General features: G+C 41.0%; 1 protein-coding gene across 1 annotated transcript; it reads right to left on the minus strand.

The window, feature by feature from the left end:
* Positions 1–11893: 11893 nt before the first annotated feature.
* On the minus strand, positions 11894–22192 carry GREM1 (gremlin 1, DAN family BMP antagonist). The gene is made up of 2 exons (XM_021539244.4): positions 21902–22192; positions 11894–15363 (listed from the first exon to the last, which is right to left on the minus strand). The coding sequence occupies exons 1-2, from the start codon at positions 22099–22101 to the stop codon at positions 14808–14810; spliced, it is 756 nt and encodes a 251-aa protein (XP_021394919.1). The 5' UTR covers positions 22102–22192; the 3' UTR covers positions 11894–14807.
* Between the last annotated feature and the right edge of the window lie 5421 nt (positions 22193–27613).

Genomic DNA, 27613 nt, shown 5'->3' on the forward strand with positions numbered 1-27613 from the left:
ATGGAGTATTTATTTTTAAACTAAATTCTTAAGGAGACATTGACTGTAAATAAAAGACTATATTTTCCTCCTCAGTATTTTTGATAATTTTTTCAATTGTCTTTTTTGTATGCAAAATATATTATTGGGATTCTGTAGGTTTCTCTGTTTAAAAAATTCTGTCTAAATAACTTCTTTTATTTACACTGCTTTACTGATACAGTTAATATCCCAGGTTCAGTGTGCTCAGTAAAAAAGACATTATTTCTCAGTCTGCAAAGAATTTGGATGTCTACCTTACTGAAGTCAATATCTTGAAGGTGTTTTTTGGGGGTGAATCTGAAACAATTTGCACACATCTGAAGATGTAGATGTCCTTTAGTTATCATCTCACTTTTGGCAACTCGTCGCATTTCCAGATGCATAATATTGAAAAGCTTTTCAGTAACTCAGACCATACTAACCAAAAAATCATAATAAAATAGAATCTCAGTGGTTTCTATAATCCATGTCCCCAGACATTAATATTTGTATTATGTTTTCTAGGGGAAGAAAAAAACTATGAATTGAATTATAATTTTGTCTAGATTTTACTGTTACTTGTATAACTACACTGATAGTGTAGGACACCTTCCTATGATTAGTGTATTTTTTTTTAGTTTTCCTCTTATCAGAATAGAAAATAATTACAGTTTTAGTAGAAAACTATGCTGTGATTTCATTCAGCAACTGACCATTTTGGGGACTACAGGAACTGGAAGGATCTTCAGTGGGATGCTGAGCAACTCTCCAAAGACATGTATTTTAGGCAGTTTTGAGTGGGCTTTTAGCTTCACACATAAATTTAAAACCAGAAGACTGTGATTTGGTTTTAGATGTTTCTGGAAACATTATTAAAGTATTTCTTTGAAAATCCTTAGCCAAGCAGAGGTTGGAGTGATCATGTCAAGAGAGATTAAGAGCAAATATAATCTATGACAGACCCTGAAAATCACAACAGGTTAAAAGAGGGAGTGGAGAAACTCAGCAAATCTGCAGCAGCATGATTTTGAGTTGAAAATCTGCATTTTTCATCATGGAAAAGACAAGTATCTAAGCCATGATTTGAGCTACATAGATGAATTGAAGATATATTGCCAAAAAAAAAAAATCACCAAGGTGCAGACATTAACCAAATATGAAGAACTGATTGCAATCAGTTTTCTGCAGATGGGGACACATAGGAATTGTGACCAACCTGATCTAGTGCAAGGTCCCTGTCCATGGCATCGGAGCTGGAATGAGATAATCTTAAGGTCCCTTCCAACCCAAACCATTCTTTCAGTCCATAGAGACATACTAGATGCCACAATGATGAGCATGTTAGAAATATCAAGATAAACACGACCAGTTAAACAGTATGTAATTAGTTACATCATCTTAATTAAAGTAGCTGAGGAAAACAGTCCAGCTTATAGACAGTTGTTCTCTGTTCCTTCTCATATTATTGACTGTCTAGTTTCACGATCCTGTAAGAAAAAAAATAGTTTGCTGCTGAAAAGATGGACTTCATAAACATTTTTGTTTGGATTCCTGATACACCAGGATGTCAGATGGTTTATTCACGTTAACAGCTAACTTGTTCATTAAGAACCTGAATTTAATCCTTGGGTCCAAAAGAAGTGCTGGAGCCTGAAGTTTTTGAGCTTTCTTTATGCTTCTTTGAATGCAGGATGTTTTTAGCAACACACAACATCCAGCCAAAGAGCAGTATTTGCCATCGAGTTGTGTTGTGTTATTCTGAAATAAAAATACTACATGCAGGGATGAAAATACATCAGATAAAGTGAATTTATTTCCAAGAATAATAGCATACATGTTGAACAGAAGTCCAAATTTGTGAGACCAGTCCTGAAGGTCTAAAATAAATGCTACTCTTCTGAACACACAAAACTTTCATCAGACATAAATCTTATTTTCTATGATGTAGTATTATTATTATTATTATTTGTTAATGTATTTCAGTTCTGGGACTGTTGAAAATGTTACTTCATAAATACAGAATTAATTTGTGATACACTGATTTAAAATACTATAAAGCAAGCTTCTGCCTCTAATTAAATGGCAGATTAGATCTATACAATTAAAGAATTTCAGAGATAAATTTTTTCGTGTCTGTAAGTATCACAGCCATTTATCCAGGAGTTAAATCTGGAAATAAAAGCAGGCAAATTTTAAATTACTTTCTATAAATATGCAGATACGTATATATATGCATATGTATATTTTTTTTAATATGTATACATATATATATCTAAGATAAGCTATTCTGTTGATATGGCAAAAGAAATTGATCCATTTGTAGATCTAATATCTGTATTTCAGCAATCTGTAATGAAATTTTTACACATGCATTGTTCAGGAAAGCACAAAATTAACCGTAAAAGCTGGAAATGAGCATTTGAGATGTATTGGTCAGAAAACTTTAATCAAAGCAGACTGGGGATTTCTATGTGTAACCTCTTTCATGAGACAAATCCCAAGGTCCTTTACAAAATAATGAAATTAGCAATGCAAATATTGATGAATACAGTAGGTCAAACAAAGCAGTCCTTGCTCTTGAGAGTGCTGCTACTGTTAAGTCAACAAACCAAGGGATTCCAGATGCAAAAAAAAAGTGCAAGCCTCAAAGCCAGGCATGCCAGTTTTTTGGTAAGGATCAAAAAAAGTGTTGAAAACAGTTTGCAAGTCTTGGTTTTGCTTTCTATATAACTGTTACGTTTCATTGTGTCTATTTGCTCTAGGGCTTTTTGCTTCTTAGGGACAATCTCTGACACGTTCGTGAATGTGCCGCATCTTCCCTGCAGGACGGTGGATGAACAGGTGTATGGGCTTCAGAAGTGCCTGGGTTGCATATAGGTCATTTACTGTACAGACTGGTGCTTGAAGAAATGCTGTTCTTATAAAGGCAATTCCCAGACACTTGGGAAAAGTTAGGGGTTTTCTAGTTTGGTCTTACAGTACTGTTTTATCTACGCCTGAAAAGAGAAACTAAAGCTCCACAGATCACAGCTGAAGACAGGCTCAAAAGAAATGAGTGGTGATTTAACTTTTACAACTTATTCTTTCTGAGTGAAACTTGTTTAGGCATGCTGGGCCTTCATGAAAACCCTCTGCAGCTTCTTAAAAAGAATGTGAGGGGTGAGTGAGGAATAATATTTTCAGTCACAGTGTGTTATAAGACTTCTAAGACTTCTTTCTTTTTTTCCATTTTGCATTGTTTCCTCTTTGTAAATTTTTCTTCCTCTTTCTCCCTCCCTATTTAAGAAACCATTGCTAGATTCATGAGCATTTATCCAGCTCCAATATTTGTTCATTTCTAAGATCATAAGATTTATTCAAACTGCAAATTTCAAGACTGAAATGATTAAGCCATTTGAAATTGCTCCAATAATTGACCTCTAAACTTCTCAGCCATATTTTTGGTCATACCTGTAAATATTTATGTTAGTACTTACAAGTTTTCACTTCAGATTCAATTAGTCATAGAGTCAGGCACAAAACAATTCTACAAATATATAAGTAGTTGAGCAGTAAAACTTGAAATGAACTTGTTTCAAAAAGCTTAACCCAGAAATGGCCATACATAGTTGCACTCCAAAGGACCATGTGTGTGAATCAAGGAAAATGTTTTTAAATTCTGAGGTCGATATTTTTTATCTTTTGCTTATCTTATTAACCTCAAAAATGGGAGCATCGTGATGTTTTAAAGTTTTCTTTGCCAGTCTGCCTTGCAGCATCTGTAGCAGTATTTTTGGCTGTTGATGGACTGTGAATCAGACAAGTGTGTTATGCCCCTTTGTTTTTAACTTTGAGAATCTTTAATTTCCATTGAAGAGTTTATGAAGGCTGACAGTGCTCATTTTATATGTGATTCATAGCAGCCATAGAAATCCTGTCTTTGAAAAGTGCAGTGGTGCAATGGAAAAGGTCTGAAAAGGCTATGCATTCATGATAGTGTTTTTATTATAGGTCACATTGCTACCCTTAGGGTCTGAAGTTCAGTGATATTAAAGATTTGAAAGACTTTTAAATTGCTCAGTATTTTAAAGGAAAGCACAGTGTGAGATATATTCTTTGATTACAAAAAATATTTCCTAAGAATGAGTAACAGACAAGGTCAAGGCTAGTCCTCTCTTCCAGATTTAAAGTCATCATCAGAAACTCTCAAAAATTATCTTCCCCACCATACCCCTTGGATGATACTTTCCAACACTCCAAAATGGTGATGCAAATCCAAGATGGGTTTCTGAGACTGCTTCATGCACATACATCTGAAGTTGTCCTTATTGCTTACATACAGTAGTGTCTTTTTGGAGGTTTTCACAATATCACAAGAGTACTTCTTTCTCCTCATTGCTGTTTGCTGACACTGCCACAGAAACCAAGCTATAGGATCATATATATATATTGTCCCGGTAACAAAAACACCTTGATATTTTAAAAGAAATTTCCCACCTCTTCTGGTCATAAGTGTCTTCTAAAATATAAAACCAAGTTCACTTGCAAGCCTGTTGAAAAGCTATTACATTAGTAAAAAACATGAAGGGAAAACAGTTTCTGAATTCACATACCTAAAAAGAGAACAAGTTGCATGTTAATCTCAAGATCCTATTCAAAGTTGGAAAGTTGATCGGGATATTTTCCAAAAGTAAGAATCAGTGTGAACTTGGATCACATTAAGATGCGTGTTCTTTTCTTTAAACAGCATTAAACAACTGAGAATCAGTCACCTTACTTCAGCAGAATTTTTGAGAGAATGAGGGTGAAGACAATACTAATTTTTAAATAACGTGAGCACAAGAAATCTGATGCCAAACTGCCCTTTTTGCTCCTGGGATTGCTTTGACCTAATTCCCAAGGCATCTTTCTGAAAATGTATCCTTTGGATTAAAAAAAACAAAAAGGCAAAACCCACTCTCTTGGACCCTACTGTTTTAGTTCCCTGTATGAATCTTCTGGTTTGATTTAGGAATGTGCTGCTTGGTTCCCATGTACATTGTTGTTGTAGTATTTACTTTGGAAGGAAAAGTGAGTATATGGTTCACGCCTTAACCTTGTCAAGCTTTCCCCTTACCAACTTGAACTGACACCATACAAATTCTGAAAGGAAAGGCCACAGCCAAAATTAATCATAAACATTAACCATAAAATATTACTCTTGACCCTACCAAGGGGCAGACCTCTAGGAATAACATCCTGCTCCTTAAGAAAATAACATCCCTCTCCAGCCGAGAGGTGCAGACGATCTCGTCTGTGCGTGACGGACATGCTGACCTGTGCCTCGGGGTGTAACATCGATCCCAGCTCACAGGGTAATGTGCCCTCCAGCCTTACCTTATGGAAGTCAGACAGTGCCCTACACACAGGCTTTGGCACTTGTGTCCTCTGCATGAAAGTCCTGTCTGAAGTTGTGCTGTAAGGTTAGGGTTTTATGCAAACACAGACTAAGGCTGAAGCTGGAAAATTCAAAGTTGCCACCCCAACTTCCAGGCTGTTTTGACCTGAATGAATACTGTAGGTGTACGCTTCTCATCATTGCACCAACAACGAGAGAAGGTTGCAGTCTGTAACTCCTTTGTAGCATTTCATTTGAACAGGCCCAACAATTAGTTTATTCCCAGAGGCACAATCCATAGGTTATTGGAGAATCTCTTTCTGTAACTATTCAGGCAGTATGCTGTTCATCGGCAAATTAAATTATTGAAGCTTCTGAAATCTGAAAACTCCAGAACCAAAACTAATTAGTATTGCCAAATACTGCTTTTATTTGGAAAAAAAGTAATATATCGAAGAAAAGCTTATTGCAAGTCACTGGAGATGAAACGTAGGTGCCTAAATCAAGCAAGACTTGCAACACTGAATTAAGCATTCCCGAAATATAATTAAAATATCTGGCATGTAATAATACATCAGGTTACTTCCCAGGAGATGCATGTTGTCCTGACATTTACTGGGAGAGATTTCAGCAGCAAGCTCTTGAACCTGTCAAGGGTGCCCTGTACTTCTGGTCTTGCAGGCCTCCCTTATTTCAATCCTTTGCCAGAAAGAATAAGATGTAAGTACCCCACTTTCCAGGGGTTCCCCTTAACATAAACTCTTCAGTGTCACCTCAACAAGTGATTTTGGTCTTCTTTTTCTCAGCATGTCAGCCCCAGATGGAAATCAAGCTGCTGTTGGGATTGACAGGTTAAACGGGAATAGAACTGGTGAGGCAAAATGACATCATCCTAAATAGGTGCACTTAGAATCATTACAGAAGATTAAAAGATTTCCCTGGTAACCCTCATATTTCCCTGTAGGAGAAAGTGGGGTTTGTTTCACCCATTGACTAATATCAATCAAAAAATAAATTTCAAGCATTTGCAATTAAATTATTACTTGTAACAAGTTAATGAGGTTAAAACTTCTCTGGGACTTTTTTTGTCACACTGAAGTGCAGCTATGCACCCTGTGAATGAATTTGAGATTCCATAGAGATGGCAGTGATTGTTGCTGTGTTATTTGCTGGATAAATGCCTTGAAGTAAGTGAATATTTTCACAGGAATTGATCTGTGCTTGATTTGTACTTGTGTAGTCTATTCATAGCTAACAATTACAAACTCTATGCAGATGGCTCACTTCTGACAGCACAGTACAAACTGAGAACACTCCTCCTTTCACACTAATGCCAGTACATCTCTCCTGTTATTAATAAGCTATTTAGACACATTCTGACAGCAGACTAGACCTCATCTTTGAGATCAGTACCTGACGCTCATATTTCTTTGCTCTTGCCCTCTGTTTCTTTTCACCATCCATCACACTGACTCTTACTTCCTATCCTCTCCTGTGAAATGGACACTACCTTCGTTTTTCATCAACAGTAAAACAGATCAAGGTGGTTCCATGTGTTGGTAAAGATAAATGTCGAAGCTAAAATCTTTCCTTGTGTGTCTTCCATTAAATTTCACTGTGTAGCATTTGCACACTTTTCAGCTATGATGCACAAAAGCCAGTGCTACAAAAGATTTTCAGTGTCATAACATCACGCCTTTATAGAAAACTAGTGTCCATTTAGGAAATCAGTGCTTCTGCATTTAAATAAATTACCATTAAAACCTCCCTGTGTTTTGTGACATACTTGTCCAGTCATTTCAAATGGTCCCTTCTCAAATGACACAAGGTTGTACATCATGTCAAGGAGAGGACTGGCAAAATGTGCCTAGGAATTATGCAAACACTACTTCATTGTAATAGAGATACATAAAGATATTTTTTTCCTCAGTAGTTACAGCAATGGTAAGGAACAAAAGATGTGAAGATGCATTCAAACAATTCTTATTGGAAGACTTTTGTTTTACTCAGCTTCTCTCTTGAGGTGAGTTAATTGCAAGTCTCCTCACTTAGCTTATGTGATAGAAAGAGATTAACTTTTTTGTGCATCTGTGTATGATGTTTTTTCCTTGGTAACGAAATAAAATATTTGGTTCTGAAGGAAGGAATTTGTTGCAAGAACTGAATTTAGTTGTACAGGAGTAGGGAGCCTGCTGACTTCTGATCAAGGCTGACAGCTTAAGAAAACCTGCCATGGTAGCTGTTCTCTCGGTTAGCTGAGCAATGGCATTTTCATCACCAGACAAAGTTCAGAATTTCTTTCAGAGAAAATCTGGCTCTGACTTTTTGAACTTTCAGACTACTGAGCTGAGCAGAGTGAAACCAATTGTTGAGACATCATGCATGGATCTAAGGGACCAATGGGTACAAACTATGCCAGAGAATCATGATAAGACATTCTGCCTGTTTTTTTTCTATTTCCTTTTAACCATTGTTCTTGCTCTACTGTTTGTCCTGAGTCTTACTTGCTTTTCACCATTTCTCAGTAGTAGTGAATATACAAGATATCCTGGGAGAAATTTGAGAGCACTTAAAAAGCAGCTCTAAGATTAGTTCAACTCACATTGACAGAGCAATGTTTTCCTTGAATGGGAAGATCCAGATCAAAGGCAAGTTGGGCACCTCTTGGATATTATGGTTCCTCAGAATTTTTCACTCTGCAGCAGTTCTCCTTTTAGAAAGCGTATTCTGTACAAAAGAAACACTAAAAGCAACTAAATGGTGAAATTAGAGATCTACATAGATTACACTCCCAATGCAAAGGAATGGATTAGCTTAACTTTCAACTCCTGCTGCTTAATGTTGATTTAATATATTGTCTTGACTTTTAATAAGGTTATTGAAAGATAAAAGCATATAAGGAGCTGTGCCACAGATGCGACAGTCAGAACTTCATACGCAAAATAAAAAGAGACATTATAATAAAATGAAAATTGAATGTTGCTTGTATAAAATCTGGCTTTGTTTTGATGCATAAAAAAGCAAACACTGCTCCATACTGAGGTTTTCAAGAATGTCTTAAGTACACAATGCTTCTGATGCCACCCCAGTTGCCTATATATAGATCTGTCTTGTGTAAAGAATTTAAAAAGCATTAGAATAGAGAAATCAAAGAGACAATAAATTTTAAACCAATCTTATTGTCTGCAGCCTAAAGTGTTATTAAGATCAAAGTGGAGCAAACATCTGGCATTTGCCTTTCTGCAAAAATTAGATCAAATTACCTACCATAGGATTTAGATCCATTCAATAAGTTCTTGCCATTGTGCACATAGTTTTCTTTCTCCTTTTTATTTGCTAAATCTAACTTAACACCCAAATTCTAGCCTCCTCATTCATTTGAGTTGAAACAAATTAACAACAAAAATGGAAATCATGTCCCTCATGAACATCTGTTTTCGAAGGAACATTCAAGGTCCTTCAGATCCTAAAGAGAGATGTTCAGCAAGACTTCCTCCATTAAGTGTAACTGTCTAGAAATAAACTTAACTGAATACACAAAACACTGTCGCCAACCTTAAAAAATAAATTCTTTGTGACTACTCTTGTAACTAGTGTCATGCTGACTAGTCACTCCTAAAGTGTGTTCTTAAAAATCTTGGCACAGTACCCGATAGTTTTATGTATGATCTTATCCAATATATATTTTCCAGACTTTTACATATATCTAATGCACGGCTTGGCTTTCACACCTTTATTTAGAGAAATAAATACATTCATGTTACATCTATATAGCATGATTTTTTAATTCTCTGTATAGAACAGTGGACTAATACAAAGCAAATATTGAGAGTATATCTCTTCCCTTAAATACAGAATTGAATGTGTCCTTACACTTCAAAAACTGAATTACAAAAATTTAAATAAAAGAAAGACAATCTTGTCTGCAAATTCATCATTATATGAATCAAAAATCTCAACAGTGCTCAGTTGTGATGCCATATGATAAAATTATGATTAATGAATTTGAGAATTCTATCCCATATGAGATATAAATTACACATTAATTCTTTCCAATTGCTTTAGCCAGAAACCTTATTGATATTGCTAGGCAGAAAGATAAGATATAGCTCTCAAATATTCTGGAGAGAGAGAATTTTTAACCTCTGTTCCTTTTTGCTCTTGTAGTATGAACTGGAATATTACTTTTTTCCACAAGGCATTCTTTAAAAAAGAAATGCAAATATAGGAAGTTCCAATTTTCTTTGTAGAATTTTTTATTGTGAGTCAGTGTAATTTTTCCATTTGATCCATCCCCAAGCTATGTCATCTACGTCTGTACCACAGCATGAGGAGTTATTGCTTATTCACAGCCTAGAAATTTGGGGGGTTTTAATGCAATCCCAAAGAACCTTTTTTTAACTCAGTATAGACTTTCTCATATCTTGCTCCTTGCTTATCCAAAAAAAGGTGGATTACAAATTTTATTTTCAAAACTTCTAAAAAATAATAGGAAAGGAAGCAAGTTAAAATTTCTGTACTCCTCCATCCAGGCCCATGAAAGCTAGAGGAAGAATTCAGGCAGCCAGAAGCCACACATTGAGACAAGGCACTTTAAAGTCATCAGCTACATTTCCAGGTAGGCAGTGCACATTGGTTTCAGATGTTTTTATGTAGATGCATTACAAGGTAGCATCAAAAATCTGCACTGGGATTCTTTATGATTCCTGCGCATTGCTGGGAATTCCTGTTTTCAGCTCAGCTGATAAAAAAAAAAGTATATTATTGTTATTAAAAATACGAACCAGTGAGTTCTATTGTTTTGGCTAAATATAAATGCACGTTAAATTTTCACTCCCTTAAAATTTAAATGATGCAGCTCTCCCCTTTTTTAGTGCATAGCAAGCATCCAAGTAAGCAGGACAGCTCAGAAAAAAATTTGGATGTTCTTCTGCCAAAGTTGACCGTAGTATTTCAGTAACTAATGAGGTGTCTTTTAGGGGAGGTTTGAGTTATTTGGAGTGAATAAGATCTAAGTTTTTTCACTTGGTTGTTCTCCTTCAGGAAACCTATTGGAACTAAAACCTGTAGGTTTACATCTACAGTGGAAAAAGAACATCAGCCCCAAGAGTACACTTCTAATTCTCCTTTCTGCTTTTTTTTGTTTGGATTGGGTTTTTTGCTTTGTTTCGGTGGTGGGTTTTTTATTTGGTTCAGGTTTTTATTCACTCAGGAGAAGGCAAACGACAAGGTGAAGTTCCCCCATCATTTTTGCAAAGGCAAGGTCCCTGTTGCCAGGCAGGCAGCGCCGGTGCCAGGCAGCTGGAGCAGAGGCGTGGCGCAGTGTGCCCGGCTGAGCCCAGGGTGCCCACTGTGCACATCTGCTGCCCAGCGTTCTCTCCGTGCCCCCGTCTCACCAGGCCCTGCGAGTCAAGGGCGCAGCACTGGCTGGCAGAGCACCCGCAGGAACCCCAACACTGACCCAGCCTGTCCCACCAGGGACAGAGAAAAGGAGGGGCTCATTTCTGCCTGCATCCCGACAGCAGAGCAAGGCGTGTGAATTCTCTCTCTTACCTTCTGATCAGTCTAGCTAACTATAAAGCACATGGGAGGATATCTTCAATTCAAAGCTGATATGTAGGACTAATATAAACTATAATGAACTTATATGTTACTATATAAATAATAAGACCATGGTATCATGGAGTACTAGAAAGCTAAGCTGAGAAGGTTTTTCTCTGGTTTAAATATTCAAATAAAGATACATACACACAACTTCTCAAGGAAACTTATTCTGTTCAACTGTCCAGGAAAAGTCAATTACCTTCCAAAAAAAAAAAAAAAAAAAAAAAAAGATTCTTAGATAATTTTATTATGTTTTCAGTGCATTTTAGAAGCACGGCAAAGCTAGATGTAAAGGAAGACTAAACCAAAAGGGGTGGAAAGTTTGAAGAAATCTGATCTCTCTGGTTGGTTCTCTCTTTCCTTCCTCAACTCTGGCCTTGCATATGTGCTACCAGCAGTGACAAATCTTCCTGTTTTTTATAATTGTTTTGCATCTCCTCTCCTTGTTTGCAGCTTGTAATATGCTGTATTGCAAAGATGTTCCTTATTCTTTTTTTCTGGAAGTGGGACTAAATTGCCAGCTAGACATTAAACTGAGATAAGGCATAAGGCAGGCAGGCCAACTCCAACTTTAACTCTACAACAATTCCAGGCTGATTTATATTTTGAACTGTCACTCTATGGTTTACAAGGGGAAAAGTGTGAGCAAAGACTGAGATTTTCCTTCTATAAATTGTGGAAGGGTGAGGGGGAAGTGACAGATCTCATTTAAAAGCCTTATTGAAGTAGCCGTGTTGAATGATGGTGCCATTGCTTGTCTCTATGTCTTATTGTCATAATGTAAAGCCTTTTATAATTAGGAGAAACCACAGAAGTCAGGATAAAGTACAACAGATCCAGAAAGAGCTGGAAACTTGGGGAGGCGGGGGGGGGGGGGGAATCTAAACTAAAAAAACCACAAAAAAACCAAAAAACAAACAACAATAGACACAGTCTAGAGAAGATATTTTATTTATTTGTTACTAGTAGTTAAAATGACGTACAAAATGCTGGGAAGAAAAAACTCCAATTCTATTCAGTTACAAAATAATTAAAACTTCATTTTAAACCAAGTTTTGCTTTGTGAGACTGAGCATGAAAATACTGCAGCCTTAGGTTATATAGTCCATTGTTTTTAGAATAAAGCAGACATTTAAATACATATTGTGGTTGATATTAAATATCTCATATAATTGTAAGTTAGCAGAACTTTCTTACTCTCAGGCAATAACTAGCAATTCATAGAAGTTCTTTGTATAAAATTTACATGGGTGAGGGGGATCTGCCTCAAGGGGAGCTCCATCATGATCTATGCACAGGCAGTTTTAGAACATAAAGACTTGGAATACTTTTATCAATTTTCCTTGAGAATTCTAGACAAAACTTAAAGGAGTCATTAATGTTTGAAGCTTTGCTTAACAGCTAAGGGGTTATGTACATAGCAGTCTCTGTCAAAGAAAATGTGAATTTTGCTGTTAACTATACAAGAAAAAATCATAAGGTGTTCCCATTTCTTGGACAAAAACCCAAGCTAGTACAAAATTTCCAGCAATGACTGAGGTTGGCCCTTTCCCCTGGGAAAAAAAATATCAAAAAAGTAATTTAAAGGAAAATATTCCCTGCCTATTATCAGTGAAAGTGAATTTGTATTAATAATAACATTAAATATCCACATCTTTCTGTCTAACTATTCACATTCCACACAGTGGAAACCTACCTCCTATAATTCCAGATTTTAAAACTGGATTTTAAAATCCATTAAGACATGTGTCAAACTGCTGAGTGAGAGCACACCAAATGAAATGTATTTTAATAATACCAATAAACTCATTGCAATCCCTTAATTTTACAAACACAAACCTCACAGCAGTGGATTTTAGAGCAAAAAATAGATGAGTTGTAGAGATGCAGGATATCATCAATAAATGTATGATGCATTATGTAGCAGGTGGGGACAATTGATGAAAGGAGGCTACATAGGATGCACCCGTGACATGCCACTCATCATATATCTTTCCCTTTGGACAAGTTACTATGGGCAGAATTGTCCTCCTCAACATTCTATGGCTAGAAATAATGACAAAATAATCACCTTATGGCTGAGAGAGGTGTCTGGTGGGAGAGGGCACAGTTGTACTGATAGTGGATGCTACAGAATATTGTAGCTGAGTGGGGAACCCGAGTCCTGGACCCTCCAAGACTCATCATACAGTAAACGTGGACCATCGAGAGCTCAGAATAACAAGGACAGCATGCATGGATGGGCTGCCTCTCTGGTCCAATCCCCAGGACACACCTCATTAAATTAACTTTTTTGTAGGACCTTCTGTGCTCTTACCAAACTTTACAGCCCTGATCAATTTTAAGTTCCTAAGCCTGAAGGAAAGAAAACACAAGATAACCTCACAGGTGAGAGTCATTGAGCTGTTGGAAGTAATGTGTCCCCTTTTATGTTTTTTCCCTCCAAATGAGAGGGGCAGTCAGCCCTAAGTGTTCAGGAAATTCTCTTTACTTACTCCAAATCCAGTTTAAATGCAAGTCTGTGGTAAAAGATATAAAAAGAGGACCATTGCTGGCAAAGTTCTGCATCTCTGTTTCAACAAACTGCATGCCTGTGGCAAAGCTAAAATAACAATAACAATGCAATGTTTACTAGTCATGAATGTCATGTCTTTTGTCTCTTGTGTGGTTATTGCATTTTCAGTCACATGATGCTTGTTTTAATTTTTGCTCTACTCTTTATGTACTAAATTACTGCCATTCTGTACTTGATCTTGGTTAGCAAGATTTCTGTGCTGCGGTTATGTATGTGTGTGAAAAAGAGAAGTTTGGATTCACACAATGAAGTAGGCACACTCATTGCATGTATGTATAGATACCACTGCCTAAAAGATACTGCATATACATATATATGTAGATATGAAGAATAACTGATATCAGAAATACAAGACATCAAATGGATTTAGTGGCATAAGAATGGGTTCTGTTTGGTTTAGAGAGCCATCAGAATTCAGATGTATATTTATAGCCTTGTATATAGTTTATTTTTAATTTATGTAATATATGACTAGGTATATAAATTAAAGCAAAACGTAAACAGAAGAAAATATCTCTTCCTCTGTGTTTTCCTATTTATGTATCTTTCCTTTTTCTACTCCCTTTTGTACTCTCCCTGTCTACTTGCTTTGACCTTTTGCTTTCTAAGTTGCTGTAGATCTGTTTCCCATCCACCTATATTGACTTTTCAGCACTCCCACATCCCCCCATTGATCTCCAGACATGGCTTATGGATTAGAGCTATTTTTTTGAAGAAGCGTGTTACGAACTCTCAACACAGCTTCTATTTTCAGTGATGGCTGTGCTACACTTTAAATTGCTCTTTGTCTATTTCTTATATAAGAATAGATTCATGCTTTGAAATATATTGTCCCCTCGCTTTGATGTTTTCACGTAATACAGTAAAAGCAAATAGCACAAAGGTGAACATTCGCAAAAGCCACAGCTCCACTTTCCCAGCAAGCAGCAAAAATGTGAATATACACATGAATTAGGAAACCTAATTCATGACTATGGGTAATTAGGGTTTTTTTAATGTCTCATACCCCATTACTTTTTTTTTTTTTTTTGGTAGTGAACATTCATGCATTTGCTCATCCGTACCAATTTTCTCCCTTACACACATACACACATGCATGCCCTTTCCTTACATGAACTTCTTCTTTCTTTTGGGGGGTTTTGCTTGCTTTAGGTAATTCACTAGGTCCCTTTCAGTTTTGCCCAGCCTTGAAGGTAGGCTGGTTCATGCCACTCACTCTCACGCTGGCAGTGATTGCATACAGTCAGAGTGCAATTGCTCCTTTTTCTCAGTTTAGTCCAAGTCAATAGATATACACCGGCACTCCTTAACTCGGGTGATTCTTTTTTTCTTTCTTGGGGGCTGCAGCTCAGGGCAATTGAGCGTAACAGTCATGGTGGTGAATTTCTTGGGCTTGCAGAAAGAACAGGACTGGAAGGAGCCTTCTTCTTTACGGACGTGCCTGGGGATATAGAAGGAATTGCACTGGCCATAGCAGAACCTGTTGATGATGGTACGACTGTTGCAGCCTTCTTCGTGGATAGTTTGTTTGAGGGGCTGGGTTTTACACCAATCCCGCTTTAGGTACTTGCGCTCAGTGATGTGCAGTGCCTCCTGACTGGACTCCAGCACCTCTTCAGCAGGCATCGAGGTGCCTTTTCCTCGCTCTCGATGCCTGGAGCCTGACTGCTGCTGTGTCTGCATTTGCTCCGAATCATTGGGCTGATCCTTGACAGGAGGAGGGATAGCACCTTGAGATCCACGATTCCGCTTTCTCCCTTCAGCTGCTGGCAGCAGAAATCCCATCAGAAGAAACAAGGCACCGATGGCATACAGTGTGCGAACCATCCTATATGAAGGAAGTGGAGGAAATAAAGCACAGTTGTGAATTTCAGATAGCAACAGAAACCAGGTATGCACTAAATTTTCAGCTCCATAAAAGAAGTGTGTGCACACACACTTATAAAACAAAAGCATTCAAGCCTGTACAAGCTGGAAAGCTGTTCCCAAATTACCAAGTGATAAAAGGTTTCAAATAGAGTTATTGAAAGTAAGCCCAAACAGAATTTTGTTTGTGTGTCCTCCATTTTTTCCAGCTCTTTTCTCCATGTGCCTAATTCTCATTCCCTTCTTATAGCTCACTGACATATTCGGTGTGCATATGCTTCTGACTTACAACAGGTGAAGAACAAATTTTATACTACACAAGGATTCATTTACATGACACAGCTACCTACAATAACAGAGGGCTAAAGTCTTTGTCTCAGCAGATGCAGTCTAGATTTGTGTTCCTTAATCAGAATCAGAAACTTTATAGAGCTCCTTGTATAATGAACATCCAGTATATAATGTATATGTTGTATACACCTGCAGCCTGTTTTACAGCTTCCCAACCTCTGCCACACTGCGCCTCTAAAGGGGTCCAATGTAATGAGTGTAATGATGCTTAAGCTGAGAGATGTGCAACAAGTTAGGCAACAAACATGAAATAGTTAGGTACAGGTTAAAAGAGTCTTACCATTTCAAACTACATCCTCTCATACATTACTCAGAATCCTTGATAGAAGCAATACAGATGCAATCACGGTGCTAAGAATTTTTCAGATCCCTAAATCTTATTCATTTTACACAGAATGATGTTGTTGGAGGACAGCAGAATTTTGTAAATTACATTAAATATCATAGACTTTATGCACACAAAAAAAAGACCACTTCAGGAAGTGCAGTTAAGTAGAGATGATCAGGTCCTTCAAAACTGTATGGCTGCTCCAAACCTAATTATTGCATAGGAATGGTTTTTTCCTACTTATCCTTTCCTCCCTTATGTCACCATTTCTGTTGCTTCCCAAATCTGAGTTCTTGAAGCTGTTCAGTCAGCTTAAAACACCAACCAGCATGGAAGAAACTCATCAGCGTCACACTTCCCCCTTCCAGAAGCACCATGGTCTGTCTCCAAGTTTTCCTAAAAGGAGCTACCTGGTAGCAAGACAGAGAGATGAGGGAATAAGTCTCTGAGAGAACCTCCCCATGGAAGCGTGGAAGAAGGCACCAAAAATAAGCAACTAATTGCAAAAGAAACCACTGTGAAAACACTAAAATTGTGAAGAGACACAGGCATTAAAAAGGGAAAGCACTTGACTTGCTTTATCAGTATGGAAAAAAATAGTGTTTGAATTGAAGAGTCCTTCTTGTGTTACTGCCTGAGAAACATGTGAAACCATGGGCACTGTCCTGGATGGCTTCATCTGCTCTGCCTGAGACCACACAACTAGGCAGGAAAGCAGCCAAATGCCAGTGCTGTGAGGGCCACCTAGAGACTCAGCAGAGGCTCAGGGTAAGTACTGTTTGCTGTAAAAAATAACTGCTAATTTCTCAGTTATTAGGTCTTTCCAGTCACATGGAGAAAATAAATGTTATGCTCTTCAAACAGCCTTTCTCATCAAATGGACTGGGAGAGGAATTTCCAAAGTAGAAAAGTGTCATAGGGCGTTCCACTACATTCAAGGAGTTGCTTGTGGATCTAATATTTTTAGTGTTTGTCAGCAGATTGTTAGAGCACCTGGAGTTCCTGATATATCATAGATGTATGCATTCGTTTCAGTAATCTATGTACCAGCATGTCCTGTGTTTGGCAGCCAAGGAATGGGTATAAGAATGACACAATTGGTGACTCCAACAGACAATTTGGAAGGGCTGCTGTTAGAATCTAAACAAAATATGATATGGAACACACAATTTTAGTAACCTTAAGGCTTTGATACAGACAAAAGTAAGTTGAGTATTCCAATTAAGGAATAATGCAGCATAATTTCAAGTGTCAGCCTGGACTTCACATTTGCTGGTTTCTCCTCATCTTTATTACAACCTGAATATTATTTAAACATGTTTCATTTTAATTTTGTCTTTAAAATAAGTTTTCAAAGAATTATTAACTATTGCTTATTCCCTCAAGAGATCAGAATGATTTCTTCCAAAACTATTCTTATTTATCTGGCGACAGTCTAGTCACCATTATTTTAATATGCAATTCATTTACTCAATATGGTGCCAGAGTCTTAAAAGAAAAAAAAAGTGATTGCATAAAGTTGAAAATAAATTGCTAGGTTGTAAGCAGTGCCAAAAAATTTCAGGTGTTTATTTTATTTCGTGTCCTACAACTTGAATGAAGTTCCACCAACATCCATATTCCTGGACTACTTTTATTTTTAAAATTAGCCACACATTTTTTTCTTCCTTTTTTTTTTTTCCTCCAGAGATGTGCAATCAGTGGAACAGCAAGGTCTAGTCCTACAAAAATGAGGTGTATGGTGTACTCTGGGATGGGAATCTGGGGGACATTTCACAGTAATATATACTATTGTAAGATCTGTAGCCCAGATTCATGCAACTTTATTAAGCACATGCTTATCCCTAAGGAAATGCAAGCATGTGTTTCAGTGTAATCCTAAACTGGGAGGAAGGTAATTTTTCACTGGGTTGGTTTCCAGCCTTAAAGGTGGAAGCTGCATTGCATGCTCATAAAAGAAATTGTAACTCAAATGAAAATTAGCCACTCAGCAGAAACATTTGTTATGGTCACTTCCAAAACACACATCTAAAATTAATCCAGAAATGTAGGGATAAATACAGGTTAAATACAGAAGGGGCTGTGTGAACTCCAAGATCCTCAAAGCATCTAAGCAGGATCTTTTTTTAATAACCAATGAAAAATTTATTTTAAAATAAGGATTTTAATTTTTAAAATGTGAAATACAAAAGAAAATGAGGTGGTATGCCTCAGGAAGGAAAACAGCAAAAATGCAGTATGGGTACCCTGCAGCACCTCTGGTCCCAGGGCAATCAATGCTTTTGCTTATGAGAGAAGATGACACCTTTTGCTTGCATTAGGAAGTGAAGTGGTTCATCCATCTATGAGTTAGCAATTGTGAATGTTTCTATAACAGTGGGGATTTTTTTTACTAAAAGAAGCAGAACACAAAGAAGACAGTAGAAGTAACTAAAATCAGTGTTACCATACTCAAAGTTTTACTGAAGAGAAACCTCTCCTGAAGTAAATGCTTTTTCTCCTCATTAGTCATAATTCTGCAGAAGTTACAGCTCTGCAGCTGAGAATCGGGCTTTAAAAGCTTATATTCCATGTTTCTGCAAAATTTTCATTACTTGATACTAACTGGCTGTTACATTGGCACAACCAGAAATCTTTTGGAGAAGTCATTTGAGAATCCTTTGAACAAACAGATGACCATAACCAAAATGATCAATTCCCTCATTTCATTCAGATCCAGAGAGATATGACAGGACTAATATTTATTTTTTAAAAGTAACACAATACTCCAAAACTCTATTCTTTCCACATTTCACTGTGGAGTTCCACTTTTCATCATCTGTAAGCTCTTAGTCCAAAGCCAAAAGAAGTTTTATTACTGACTTCAAACAGGAGCAGAATTGGGCCCTAACATTCATATCACTTCATATGTGGTTTATCTAGAGCCTGAGATCTCATCATCTAAAACAGATTAAGAAATGTGTGGATTAATACTAGCAACTATTGAGAGAGAAATGTAAATGCTTTCAGGTTTACTATTTCATACGATTAGGCTGTAATTTTTTTCATTTATACATTTTCTGCTATGAATTAAGGATCCCCACATGTCAGTTCATAGACAGAATTTCTCTGTGAGTTCCTAGGCAGAGTCAGAAAGTTACTACTGACATTTTTAGCTCAACGCAACTTGTTTAAAAGATCTGGATGGAAATCTGGTTGAAATATACAGCAAAATTTTCACAGATCTTAAAAGGCTTGTAACTTCATCTGTAAAGCCCATTTACAAGGAAAATATTCTGAAGAGCCATGCACTCCTGTGCTTCACAAGAAACATGAAAAATAATCTGATGAAGAACTAAAAAAAAAAAAATCACAACCAACAGTTACTTGGTGGACTTCAAATACAAGCCAAAGAAAGATACAAAACACAATCCCTTTAACTACTGCAAAAATAGAAGTGGTTTATGTCCCGAAGGATCAGAGTAATTTTATGCCTCACATATTACATCTGAATTACAGAAACACTCTTATGTAATATTTTCATAGTACATAGATCTGTATTTTTAAATATTAAAAAAGCATAGTAATGGCAGTTCCCAGAAAACTGCATTTTTTTCTGAAATCAAGACAGAAAAACTAACATCTGTGTTTCATAGAATTTGGATATATTTACATTTCAGAAAATTTCTTCTTGAGAGTCACAGAGATGGGGAGTTTTGAGACATATAAGGAGTGCAGGCAGCAATTTTAAAACAAACAAACAAACCAACCCTTGAAACCTTGAGAATTCCCCGTTTAAGAAACTATTTTTCTGTAGGACATCCTATGGGACTCCCGGGAAGCTGAACATCATGGTGGCCACGGCTGGTACCAACCCCGAGTCTGCCTTGCCTGAAGACGCCCAGGCAGCCTGACAGCTCCCAGCGCCCTAGCGCCAAACTCCTTCAGACACATTTCCTCACGGAGCCCTCAAACAACCAGGAGAGCTCTGCTCCTCTCTCTGCACTGCCGCGCGTGCTGAAAGGAGAGTCTTCGGCAGAAACTACGCATTTCTGGGGAGCACTGCCGAGAGAAAAAACATAAATGCTTTAAGCACAGCTTGGCACTGAACTCGAAAGAGGAGCAGAGAGCTCCTCCGGTCAGCGGCGCCTCCTGTCACTCACACAGACCCAGCGCCGCTGGTTGCTTATCCCGGGCTCGCTGGGCTCAGAGAGGAGCGGGGCAGGAGCGAAGCGCTTCTGCAGCTCACGGGTCGCCGGGCTGGGCTGGGAGGCAGCTCAGGCTGGGGGGCCGCTGGCCACCCAAAAGTCGCCGCTCACAGAACGCCTGAGTAAACCCCGCGTCCTGTCAGCAGCAGGGAGAGCCAAACGCGCGCTGGAGCCTCAGAGCCCATCTGTGCAAAAGCAGGTTTGCGTCTCAGCCCTGGTGACCGAAACGGGCTTGGCTTGCCGCTCTTTCGCCGAGAGGAGCCACGAGTGGGACACCAGGAAGGAGGCCGTGGCTGATGGCCACGAAGGGACGCTGCGGCTCGGCACAGCGAGCCGGGGCCGCGCTCGCTGCCAGCCCCGCACGGCCGCGGGGCAGCAGGGCCCCGCCGCACGCCCGGGCCGAGAGGAGCGCGGGCTGGCCCCTGCGCCGCGGGGGTGGCCGGCTGCCGTCGGGGCGGGGAGACCGCGGGTTTGGCTTGGCACGGCCGGGAGCGACTCGGCCCGACTCCCCGCGGGCGGGGACGCTCCTGGCGGCGGCTGGCGGCACCGACCGGCTCTTCCCACGGGGCACGGCCGCCGTCCAGGTTAACCCAACGGAGCACGAACTGGCCGAAGGGACTGCCAAGCCCCCGGGGGATCGTATTGAAACGGACAGGGCAAGCAAGCAGGCGTGCTCCAGGAGGGAAAAGCCCTGCGCCGAGCCGTGCCGCTGGCCCCGGGCCGGGAGGAGCGCGGCCCGTCCGCGCCCGCGGAGCCGCTCGGCCGGCGCTCCTGCGGCCGGGCCGAGGGGCCTGTCAGCGCGGTAAGGGCAGCGGTGACCCACGGACTCGCGGAGCCGTCGGCTCGACAAAACTCCCGCGGCTCCGAGTCAGGTGGGCGGAGAGGCGGCGGAGGGCGCCGAGCTCAGCGGCGGAGCCGCATTCCGGCCGCTGCGGTCCCGCCCCGCCCGAGGCTGCGCGGTGCGGGACGCGCGGTGCTGCCCACGGGCGGCTGCCGGTGCGGAGCCTCCGCTCCGCGGCACCCGAGCGCGTGGGCACACCGCGAGTGCCCCGGACGGCACGCACCCCGCCCGGGAGCTTCTGAGGTACCAGGAGCACGCTCCTCCGAAGAGCAAAGGCGAGCCAGCACAGAGCCGGGGGCTGAGCGGCCTCGCAGAGGGCAGCTCGGCGGGACGGGACGAGACGGGATGGGGCTGGCACCTGGGGATCTGCCCCCGCCCCGCTCCGTGCAGAGGCCGGGCCGGGATTTTTCCGTGTCTCGGGTGGGCGCCGAATCCAATTTGTCAGGAGTGATGCTGTAGGCGGAGATGAGAGGCAGAGCTAACGGGGCTTTTGCAGTCCCCGTGCTTGTGAGGGGAAAGAGATGTAACGGTGCCCTAATCCCCAGCGCTGCGGCGGAAAGGTCGGCGCGCCTCACTCCCGAGGACGGGAGGCACGGGCGTCACCCCCTGCAAAACCTAGACGCCCTGGAGTTTTGCTAGACACTAGCGAACGGCTCCTTCCCCTGCCCCTCTCTGAAGGTAGGATAGAAAGCTTAAAATTTTGCCTCCCACAGAGACTGGCCGAACTCCGCAGCCGCCGGAGCTGTTCGCGCCCCCGCTGAAAGTGCGCGCAGCGCGGCGCGTCCCAGCTCACCTGCGCGGCGGCGGCTCCGCGGCGGGGCTCGGCTCGGTCGCGGTGGCTCCCCGGCGTGGCCTGGGGCTCTGCGGGGCTCTGACCGGTGGGTCACTCGCTGGAGCGGGTGGCGTGGGAGCCCGGATCTGCCCGGGAGTCCATAGAGAGAGAGAATGTCGGGTCCTGCCTACAAATTGCAGCAGCGCCGAGCTGTCTCCCATTTAAATGTCTGCCAGCTGAGATCTGCTCTCCAAGCCCCTCCAGATCATTGGACAAGCGCCTCCAAAGCCCGTGTTATCCGCCCCTTTTAACACTTCCATAAACTTCCACCAGGGAAAGCTTTCAGTCATCCAGATAAACACTCGACTACTTTCCTGTCTTCAGAGAATCGGTGCTAAAGGTCACCACCCCAAGGAATTGTTCCTGGAATGCACAGAAAATTCACATTTTCCATCCCTATTAAAGTATGACAGTTAAGAAGAATTAAATCCTACCTCCCCCCCCCGCTCCCACCGCCTCCGCCGCCCTTCCGTGCACGCCGGGCGCTCCCGTGCCCATGAGCCGGCTGGGCGAGTGGGCCCGCTGCGGGGAGGCAGCCACCTTTGCGGCTCTTGCAAATTGGCTTTCTGCGGTTCTGCAGTGTGCGGGGAATTTTGCAGCTTTGGAGAAAAAAGCCTTTGTGGCAATGTCTGTGTGCGGGGTGTTAAACAGTAGCTCCCGATCCGCAGCCCCGCGCTCATGGCTCTGTATCACTTCGGGTTTGGGTTTGGTTTTTTTGGGGGGGGGGAGGGGGGGAGAGTGTTTGTCTTTTTTCTTCTTTTTTCTTTTTTTTAATTTTTTATATTTTATCCTGCAAGAGGCGAGACACCTCGGGTGTCCCGTCACTGTGTCTCTCGGGGAGCGGGGGGCTCCTCAAGCCTCCCGCGAGGGGCAAGGACGGCGAAGGAGCGGCGCGTCCCGCCGGGGCAGGGCGCGGAGCCGGCCGGAGCCGCCCGGCCGTCGGGGCGGCCGCGGGGGCAGCGAACCACAGCGAGCCGGCCCCCGCGGGGTCCCAGGAGTCACTCGAAAGTAGGCAGAAACCGGCTGGGCTGAGCATTTTGCGGACCCAGCCTATCCCAGCAGTACCCAGGATCATCTCTCTGCGCTGCAGCTGCCCGAAGGCGTACTCCGAATCTGCGGGCATCGAGGGGCGGCAGAGCCCTGGAGGGCGGGCGGACCCCGCGGCGAAGCCTGCGCTTCCTCCAGTGCTAGCCGGGCCCCGTCCTCCAAGCGCTCGGCGCCGGCGCTCGTCTCTTGCGGGGCTACCGCAGTCCTTACGGGCAGGAGCAGCCTCCGGGCCGCGGGCTGACTTTTGGGCGTGCTGAGGAAACGGAGACGTTTGTCAGCTGCCGCGCCCAGCTGCGGGCATCACGCAGCGGAAAGCAGCGCTAAAGGGAAGCTCTGCCACGGACGCGAGCGCTGCAGGTGGTGCCGACAGATCTGTGCTCGCCTTGCTGCTGGGTACAAGTTACTGCGTGAATCAAACCAGCCCTGCTCCTCGGTCACCGGCAGTCAGCACCCACCAGGCCCGGATCTCACCTAAGAGGTTGTTTTACTTGCAGATGGGGAAGACGAATTAAAATGAAAGGATTTTGCTACATTAGGGATGCCGGAGCTCGGCAAAATGCCAAGTTTCTGACTTTCACAGTACTTAGCGGTAGCTTGCTGAGACCGATGCTTGGTTTCTTTTAGAGCCTGAGTGCTTAGCAAGGTAGTTAATTAGGTCTGTTACAATAATTCACACACATTTAGCGACAACTTGTTAAAAACAAGAAATCAGTCACAGGACAAGTCACCATAGCGCAGTGGTAGGTGGCAGCATGAGAGAGAAAATGAGCTGGTGTGCAGGAGCACTGAAATTCAAAGACAGTTAATGGGGGAAGGATTACTGGCACGGAATTACAGTAAATTACATCTATATAGATAGAAGAAGAGGCCTAGGGAATTTGTAGGATTATGTTTGGTTGGGTTTTTTACTCATAAAAGCGCTATTGTTTTTATTTTATTTGTTTTTAAGTAATTGGCGTCCTTCCTTCGTGATTCCAAAGAAAAGGTCACAATTCCCACCTCTCTCTGTCTGTCTGTTGACAGACTTTGTTCTCTTTTCCATTTCCTTCTGTGAAGGAGTTCTACTGAATTGAAAGGGTCTATGCAGGTCTCTTCTGCTCTCTGTCTCTCACTCTGATTACCAGCCCCAGAGAGGTTGGGCCGCTGCTCTGCGCTGCCCCTCCCCAGGGCTGCAGCCCAAGCCCTGCGGGAAGCACCAGCTGCTTCCTGCCCTTTGGTCTGAGCTCCTCTTAGTGCTCACCATGGCACTGCCACTGAGGCTCTTCCAGGCACTGCTGCAGGCAAGCTGCCTCTCTGCTGTATTTTTCTGGGGTGTTATTGTCATGCCACTCTGGCATTGCCTTTCCTAGATGATGTTTCTGGGCAGCAATTGCAGAGCAGGTATACCCACTTAATGCCTTACTGCATTCAGGCATCTAGCCAGAGTTTGTGATCCGGAGAAGCTCTCACTGACTTAAAGCACACTAGGAAACACTTTAGAAAACAGGTCCTGGTGTAGAAGTTGTGTTGCCTCCTCAAGATCCATCTTCCTTTTCTTGCAGCTGAATATCCTATACCATATCTTCTCCTCTGGCTTCTTTCTCTTAGCTTAATCCGCAGTTTTCCAAGTATGCACTAGCACCTTGGGTCAAGCAAGACGAGTGTTCAGATTTCTCTGACAGTTGGAAAGTAGAATTATTTCTGCAAGTATTTGTTTTCTCATTCACAAAAATACAAAAAATAAATTTGGGTAGCAACAAGATAAATAATTGCAGCAGCATCTGGACTGAATGAAGGTAGAATTTTTTTTTTTAATATTTTTGAAAGGATGTTAAAAAAAATGTTATGCCTCTTTTTATTTGTTTGAGATTGAGGGAGGCAGAGGGAAAGATCTCTTTTCCCCTCATCATTCTTTCAGGTATCTGGAATAATTTCCAGCTTGGAAGAGTTCTTTATTTCTGCTGGAATCCTTAACAAAACATTCCATGGGTTTGCTCCAAAGCTTCAGCTGTGCTGGTTAGATCTCAACCAAAGACTGGTTAAAAAAGCACCCAGTGCTGAAAGGGATTTACTTCTTCCTCCTACCATACCCAGACTTGAAATTTTGTTGATTCTTGTCAGGGCTTCTAATTGGAGCTGGAATACCCATGGGGAAATGTTGTTCAATTATTTAGTATTAAGGAGGCCTATGGAAATGTGCATGGTTTTGTGGTATAGGTATAGGTTTGAGATTAAGAGCTTTAATGTCATTGGATGGTAGTGGTGTGTGCTGTGAACCCGACAACTACAACTACCTGCTTGCTCTTGTTAGCTCTTTTTTTTTTTTTTTTTTTTCCCTATTTCTTGCTGGTATTCACTGTGTGAATTGTTCTTTGTTTTAATGGAACAGTAAGAATTTGGAAGCTTAAAATAAGTGCTGTACTTAATTCTTGCAGAGAGAAATGTTATTGGGCTGAGCTCCTGCATGCTACTGCTAACTTGGAGTGCTGCTTAAAGTATCCTCACTGCCAGGACAGCTGGCACCTTACTAAAAGCCTTTGCAGAGAAGCCAAAATTCACAGGGGCCAGAGCTCTTCTTGAGTAAATTAGAATAGTTTTTAATGACTCAGGGAGATGTAAATGATCTATGACAGCCAAGAACCTGGCCCTAATACACCTAGAAAGCCAGTATCTCTCATGCCTAGACCTGCTCCTCCAGAAGTAAGGCAAAGTCAGAAGTAAGGCAAGCTGTCCAACAGAGACAGGGTACATCTGAACTGCTTTGCTTGGTCTTTTGAAATCTTCTGTTAAGGAGAGAAAGGAGCTTGATTTGTCTCACCAAACAGCAGTAACTTTTCTAGCTGAGCTGTAATGAGTCTAGAACAAGCACTGACTCAACTCTTCTGAGTTTCTGAGCACACTGCTGTCTTCCTGACTTGATGAGTAAGATCAGCAGTGCCTCAGAAGTGATTCATGACTTGGGGCCAAAGCAAGATCTTGGTAGTGTGTGTTGTGTGGGGCCATCATTACATTTCTGCTGAGGTGTGTGAGCTTCTTTGCTATATATGGGAAGAACACTCCTTGTTTTCTCTTAGAAAAGGTCTGACACTCAAAGAATTCAGTTTCCTGTGGATTTTAAACATATCCAAAAGAAATGTAAATCAGCAAGGAAAATGTGGTTTTTGCTTTTTATTTCAAACCTAAGTAGGCAAACAATAATAGCTGGCATTAAATGAGAGAAAGAGACGTGCACATTGGTTTCAAGATAGTATACTAACATACCAGGCCTGTTATTCTTGTGCAGGTACTCTACTGTTTATTCTATTGCAGATGATTATATGAAAAAACCTCTAATTTAAGTAGCATTGTGCTTCATATCAAGCCTTATAAAGTACTACCAGAAAAAGCTGAGGTTATTCTGAATTGAGTTAAATTTCTCTTTAAATGAACTGGAAAATCAAGTTTAAGACTGTGCTTCACGTTGGCAAAATTCTGTTTAATTAAGGAATTTCAATCTGTCTATATGATGGAGTTTGGAAAATATTGTACTTACTGAAAAAGCAGTATTTTAGCTTTATGTTGACAGAACATCAGCTTTTTAACATATAAATTACCATCATCTGAATGAGAGAAAATTAATTAGGAAAAAGTGCTTATTTGGGGGCCTTTTTTTTTCTGAAAATGAAGTATTTTACATTTCTCTGAATTTCAAAATATTGCTTGATCTAGGAATAGTTCAAAAATCCTCATACACAGGATATTAGAAATTAAAAGAATAAATTACTATAAGATAAAATCTTTAAGTATCTAAATAATTTTAAAGTCTTGGGTTTTCTCTGAAAAGTATGGTTTCTGGTATGCTTGAAAAGCTTTCTTGTTCAGCATATACTGCATGTAGATTCAGGTTGTGGGCTTGTAATGATGTCCACGCCTAGGAGCCATGGTCACCCACCAGCATTCCACTCAGCTATGTGATGCAGACAGAGAACAAAAAATATGTTTTCTGGCATCAAAACACCTACATACAAAATATAATCCATATGTGACTATTTTTCAAAAGCTATTTAGAAGAGCTTATTTTATTAGGATGAAGTTTGATTGCTGAACAAATATAAACTTTTATGCCAAATGAAGAAATATCATATGTCAAGCTAAATTTTTTAAACTCTCTTTCACAATTTCTTGATGCATCTTATGTACTTGATGACTATAAAAGAATTTGCCAAGAAAATGAAAGTCATAAAATTCCTCTGCCCTCGTGCGTTTGCTTTTCTTTTTCTTTTGTCTCCTGAAGCTGTAGGAGGTGTTTGCTGACATGCTTTGCTTTCAGGGCATTTCTGGAGCAACGTGATGTGAGAAGTGACTCAGCTAAGCAAACTGAGTTTGTATGAACATCAGAAGCCCTTACAGTATGAAGCTGTATCTGGGAAATATGAAAAGAGGCATCTAAGGAGCTCAGTGTGTTATTTACATACATATTTCACTTCACTTTCATAGCTGTCATAATTTTACATTATGACAGCTATGACACATAATTTCCAGTTATGCTGCAAAACTGAAAAACTCCTTTCCCGAACCTTACTGCGTCCCAACATCTTAGATTTCATATACTTTTAAGACATAGATATCTCATGCAGAGTTCTGGCAAAATAGTCCCTTTTACTTTTT

The sequence above is a fragment of the Lonchura striata genome, chromosome 5 (assembly GCF_050655825.1).
Source record: "Lonchura striata isolate lonStrDom1 chromosome 5, ASM5065582v1, whole genome shotgun sequence".
NCBI lineage: Eukaryota > Metazoa > Chordata > Aves > Passeriformes > Estrildidae > Lonchura > Lonchura striata.